General features: G+C 51.1%; 1 protein-coding gene across 2 annotated transcripts; it reads left to right on the forward strand.

Moving 5' to 3' along the window:
• The first annotated feature begins 259 nt into the window (after nucleotides 1-259).
• Nucleotides 260-3,270, forward strand: TPBG (trophoblast glycoprotein). Of its 2 annotated transcripts, none has more exons than XM_075087162.1 (2): nucleotides 260-363; nucleotides 1,250-3,270. In XM_075087162.1, exon 2 carries the CDS (start codon nucleotides 1,434-1,436, stop codon nucleotides 2,559-2,561), a length of 1,128 nt encoding a protein of 375 aa, XP_074943263.1. In that variant the 5' UTR covers nucleotides 260-363; nucleotides 1,250-1,433; the 3' UTR covers nucleotides 2,562-3,270. The 2 variants fall into 2 exon arrangements, with proteins under 2 accessions (XP_074943263.1, XP_074943262.1); XM_075087161.1 differs by lacking the exon at nucleotides 260-363 and adding an exon at nucleotides 759-874.
• The last annotated feature ends 2,801 nt before the right edge of the window (nucleotides 3,271-6,071 follow it).

Consider the following 6,071-nt stretch of genomic DNA (forward strand, 5'->3'; position numbering starts at 1 on the left):
GACCCCTAAAGATCCCGGCGGGTTTGGATTTTTTTGTTTTAGTTTCGGAGCTCGTTGGGTGTATTTTGTCTCCGGTGTCGCTCCCCCTTCCCCGAAAGGCTTTCCCCGGACAGAGGGATCGGGGCCGCGGCCGGCCTCGCCGCCGCCTCCACGCCAAGCCCCGCCGCGGCCCGCGGACCCCCCTCGCCTCCTCCCCGCACCCGGGCCCAGGGCGGCCCTCGGGGGGGGGGGGGGGGGGCGCCAGCAGCCGGGACCGCCCTCCGGGATTCCCAACCCCGCCGGCCCGAGCCCGCCGGTCGGGGAAACCGCAGGGAACGGCACCCGGCAGCCAGGCTCCGGACGCCGCGTCGGGGCGAGGCGCAGGTAGGGCGCTGCCGAGGCGGGGAGCGGGGCTCTGGCAGCCCTCGCCGCCGCCGCTCCCCTCCCGGGGCGGCCGGGGTGCGCTCCCCGCCGAGCCGAGCCGAGCCGAGCCATCCGCACCCTCCACCGCCGTGAGGGGAGCTCCACATGGAGCGGCTCGGCTCGGCGGCAAGGTGAGCCTCCGGCAGCACCACCTGGGCCGGGGGACGAGGGGAGCTGAGGGGAGCCTCTCAGCGGGTCTCCAGAGCGCGGCCGCCCAGCTGCGGCGGAGCAGCAGGGTCTGCGGGCGGGAGGCGGGTGGGGCGCGGGCGGGGGCGGGGGCGGCGGCGACGGGGCCGCCCCTCGGGGCAGGCGCGGGCGGCGGCTCCCCCCGGCCGGGGCGGCGGTTGGTTTCTCCTGTCAGCGGAGGCAGGGCTAGCGCGGCGAGGGTGGGCGCGGAGTTGACGGTGGGGCTGGGGGCAGTCGGCGGTGGCTGCTTGCGCCGGCGGAGTTTGCTCCGGACGCGGGGCGGGAGGTGAGGGACGGGGACTGGGAGCGACTCCGCGCCACGCCGGGTTTTGCGGGTGAGAGTTCGCACCGGCCGTGGCGCGGAGCGGAGGGGAGAGCCCCGGGACGCGGTGGGGGGCGCCGGGTTCGACCCTTCCTCCTCTCCCAGCGGAGCCGCTGGCCGGGCGCGGAGGAGGAAGCGGCGGCGTCGTGAGCTGGAAGCGGGGGAAAACTTGTTCCTCGGCGGGTTCCCCCGCGGGGCCGGGGCCGCCCGGGCGAGCCACGTGTCGTGGGGGGGGGGGGAGCCGCGGGGCCGGGGGCAGGCGAGTGGGCGCGGGCGAGCGGAGCCGTGCCACGCCGCGCCACTCCGCCGCTGCCCTCTCCCTTTCCTCCCCTGCCGCAGGTCTCGCTGCGGGAAGCGGAGCGGAGTCAGCCCCGGAGGGGAAGCGTCTGCCCCAGGAGAAGGGGCTGCCCGGAGCGAGCAGCGCCCCGGCAGGAGCCGCCGCTCCCCGCCTTGGCTCGCCGCGCCGCCCACAGCCAAAAGCGCCCGGAGGGGGAAAGTTGTGTGCGGGGCCGGGCCGGGCGCGATGCCGGGGCGCGGCGCGCTCTGCCTGGGGCTGCTGCTGTACCTCCTGCTGGGCTGCGGCTCGGCGCTGCAGCCCGGCAGCTGCCCGGCCCCCTGCGAGTGCTCCGAGGCGGCCAAGACGGTGAAGTGTGTGAACAGGAACCTGACGGCGGTGCCCCCCGACCTGCCGCCCTACGTGCGCAACCTCTTCATCACCGGCAACCAGCTGGCCCGCCTGCCGGCCGGCGCCTTCCCCGCCCAGCGCCTGCCCGACCTCAGCGCCCTCAACCTCAGCGGCAACCACCTGCGGAACGTGGAGGCCGGCGCCCTGGCCGCCCTGCCCGCCCTGCGGCAGCTGGACCTCAGCGGCAACCCTCTGGCCTCCCTCAGCCCGCAGGCCTTCGGGGCGGGCGGCAGCCCGCTGGAGGAGCTGGCCCTCCGCGGCGCCCTGCGCAACCACAGCGTCCTCCTCAGCCTGGCCGCCATGCTGCAGTCCGGGGCCCTGCGCAACCTCAGCCGCCTGGAGCTGGCCGACAACGGGCTGCTGCTGCTGCCCGCCGGCATGTTCACTGCCCTGCCTGCCCTGCGGCAGCTGGACCTCAGCAACAACTCCCTGGTGGGCCTGCGAAACGTCTCCTTCCAGGGGCTGGGCCAGCTGCAGAGCCTCAACCTCAGCGACAACTCCCTGAGTGTGCTGAGGAACAGCACGCTGGCCCAGTTCCGTGGCCTGCCTGCCCTCCGGCGCATTGGCCTTGGCCGCAACAGCTGGGTCTGTGACTGTGCCATCGAGGACCTGGTGGCCTGGCTCAAGGAGAGCGACCAGGTGGAGGGCAAAGAAGCCCTGACCTGTGCCTACCCTGACAAGATGCTGGGTAAAGCCCTGCTGAAGATCAACGGCTCGGACCTCAACTGCTCCGTGCCTGTAGACCTGCCTTCCCAGCTACAGACTTCATACGTCTTCCTAGGGATAGTCTTGGCCCTCATTGGGGCCATTTTCCTCCTGGTTTTGTACTTGAACCGAAAAGGAATCAAAAAGTGGATGCACAACATCAGAGATGCCTGTAGGGATCACATGGAGGGCTACCACTACAGATACGAGATCAATGCAGACCCCAGGTTAACAAACCTCAGCTCCAACTCGGATGTCTGACGAAGTGCCGCGGACACAGGGCAGCGCACAGTAGCTATGCATGAAAAGTAGACTTAATGCTTTACCCTCGTGCTTGCTTCCCTCTTTCCGGAGAAATCTCAGATGTACTTGTAAAATGAGGGGGATATACCTCCCTGTGACGTCAAGTTCAGTTTTGTTTTGAGAGGCTGGGCAGCTGTGCATGGCGTTGGGCTATATGTAGGAAACAAGCTGCTACTTCTTTTCTTCCTTACCTGTCTGTACTTGTGGGAAATCTTTTTTCAAGATCTGAAAAGAAAAAAAGGATTCTCTCTGCTGCTCCAAAGCCACCAGAGTTTGTAAAAAAATTTACCGATGCAGACACCATTCAACAAAAGCTGCCTCAACCTTTTGGGAAAAAAAAAAAAAAAGTTATGTTCCTCTGTGCCAGTTTTGATCTTGTATATCCAAATCATAAGGACAACGATTCCATTTCATAGACTGCCTTGAGATTTAAAAAAAAACAAACTCCTTTTAACAACTCCTCTGTGACAAAGAAGGAAGTCGAATAGTGAGCATGCACAAATACTTTAGTTTTACATGTTAGAAAACTTACAATCTCAGTAAGTCTCTTACTATTTTGTAAAGTTATTTTTGATTGCAGTTTACCTGAAAAGAGAGGGGTTTTTTTATACCAACTGCATCTAAACTCCATCTGAACTGTTAAATTCAATAAACAGTCTTACAAGAACTGCTGTGTTGAAGTTTGCTGTTCAGTGAGAAATGTATGGGCATCTAAGAATATGGATAGCTTTGTAGTCTCTGAAGTAATAGCCCTGCAGGACTAACCTGAATGAAATGTTATACAAATGTGTAGCTTAGAGACATAAATGTTTGACAATTTTTGTGAAATAAGCTAAGAGAATTACACCGATCAACGATGAGAGCATTTTCCCTCGGCACAAAACCCCCAGTCTGCTCTCTCAGAACAACTGCAAAACATCGAGACAGATGCTAGGGTCCACCTTGCTGGGAAGGTACAAGCTGATAGAATTTACATAAGGTCTTCTCTACCAAATTAACAAAAAGAAATTATTCAAATTAAGTTGCGGAGTTTGTAGGCTAAAGAAGATTTTACCTGAGTGGAATTTCATTACAAAAAAACCATAATTTCATGTCCTGAACTAAATTAAATGCAGTTCAGTTGTATAGTCGGCGAGCTTCAGGCTTGTAAACCTATGCAGCACTTATTAAGTGCTTACTATTTTGTTTTAAGCTCTGTACTCGTGAAGTTCTGTAGCGATCTATATCGGGTAACTTGATAGAACTTTACATTTACCTTAAAGCTTATAACAGGTGCGTTTCAATATTGTGTGTTACTCATGCTTATTACTTGCTTGGGAATGTATTTTCTTGTAAATAGATAAAGCATGCAAAGAAAAACTTCAAAAAATGCATCATTTAGTATGCAACTCTAATGAGATACGAAAAGGTTAGCAAGAACCTTCCAGGGACCACCAATAATTAATGCACTTTTTCTAATCCATTTATAGATTCTTAATGAAAAAAATACACCAACTGTAAAAGTGTGATGTGAATTGGTATCTCTCCGTATATCTGTGGAGCTTTTTCCATGGTCACTGTTACTTGAAGCTCTTGAGCATCTCTAGAATTTTATGAATTACTGGCTAATTTTCTCCGCTTTCAAAAATAATCCTTAAAGTATCAGAAGAAATATCTATTTTGGGCATCAGTATTATTAAAATGCATTTTTTTTCCTTGCAACTTCAGACAAGGCAAGTAACCCGAGTGGGTTCAGACTAATTTTCTGTTGCTTTAACTTGGCTTTGTTTAATAGCAGTGATTTGTTTTTAATGTAGTTTTGTACATTTGCCCTCAAAAGTAAAAAAAGAATTAAATACAATTAATGTTTTGATAAATCAGTGTATTTTACAATTAATGTAAGTTAAGTGATAGCCTATTTCTCCTGCTGTGATTTAAACGTATGAGCAATATCTAGTTAACAACATACGATTTTAAGTTTGTGGATTCTTAAAAAGCAGACTGCTGACCTGAATGTTAGCTACCCATATTTTAAGAATAGTGTAAAAACCCCAGTGTGAATAACTGTTACTGTGCAACTATGCAAACCGTTCATACTTGATATACATAAGATAGTTTATGTAAGAAGCTAGAATTTACGATAGCTGTGCAGTGTGCTGTGTTGTACTGGTCCTTTCGGAGATCATCCACTTACACTTCTTTGTACAGTGCCAAGAGGAATAGAGCGTCAGCCTCGCTTAAGATGCTCCTGTAATATAATAGACAAAATATGTACAAACCTAGCCCTTTCTTGGGCAATTTCTTGGTTTTTGTTAACAGATACTTTAAAGTAACTACAGTAAAAGCAATTATCCATGATGTGTTAATGTAACTGCCACGCATTTATAGAGCTGTGTAAGGATAGGCAACAACTTTAATTGCAGTCTCTCACCAATGGAGTGAGGATTTGTATAGTGAGCAAGTGTAACTGTTGTATTTACACCTATTACTCTAAAGATTATTATTATTTTTGTATTATAGAAAGTCATTGTAATAGAATTTTATGAGAGACCTGGTGACGGCTACTTTAAAATATTTTTTGCCATTTACTTACGTGTGTATTTATTAGGATGTAACAGTTAGCATGTGTCCTTATTGTGCTGGTAACATTCTCCTACAGTGTCTGACCAACAGTGAATGCTTTGGTATTTTGTACGCTGCATTATCTGATCTTAAATCCCCTTCCATAAACAGTGCTTGAAATTTGTTTTCCTTTCCTTTTACAAAATTGTTAACAGTGGTACTCAGAAGACATTTAAAAAGTAGCTCCTGAAGTGCTTCAGAACTTGGTTAAAAAGTATACTTTTAAAATAACATTAGCTTAAGGGTTCTTCTGAAGCCCATTTTATAATCTTGTTCCACTTTGACACCTGAAATTCCAATTGATTACCATTTCCAGAGCAGCTTAATTAGCAAGGCTATTTTATTCATTCACTTGTCAATAAAACACATGCAGTACTAAATGCCTCTAAAATGTGTCTTGTATACATAAACCCCCAAGGTTCTGCATGACACGATTGTCACAGGTATTTCACAGAAAATATCCAGACTAAAGTAGTGGGCAAATCTTCAAGGAAGGCTGCACAGCTAAGAAGCAGAAAGGATGGTTTGTCCAAGGTTCAACTGCTTTCTTAAAACTAGTTTTAGTTGTAATAGGCTTAAAATTTTCTTAGAAGACTAGTAGAAGGAATTTACATCGTTTTAATATGTTTTCCTGAACTACTTTGGATAAACCCTGTTGCCAGGTAAAAACCAGAAAATTTCCTAAATCTTTCTTTATCCAAGCTAGCTTTATGTTAGATCATCTTTTTTTTTTTTTAATTCTCAGCAAGCCATAACATTACCAGTAATTTTGATATCCAAAAAGGGATTTGAAGTTTTGCACAACTGCTGTAAATCTCTTCATTCAGGGTAATTTACCTTTTAAGCACTGGTGACAATCGCCGGTGA

The sequence above is a fragment of the Phalacrocorax aristotelis genome, chromosome 3 (assembly GCF_949628215.1).
Source record: "Phalacrocorax aristotelis chromosome 3, bGulAri2.1, whole genome shotgun sequence".
Lineage (NCBI taxonomy): Eukaryota > Metazoa > Chordata > Aves > Suliformes > Phalacrocoracidae > Phalacrocorax > Phalacrocorax aristotelis.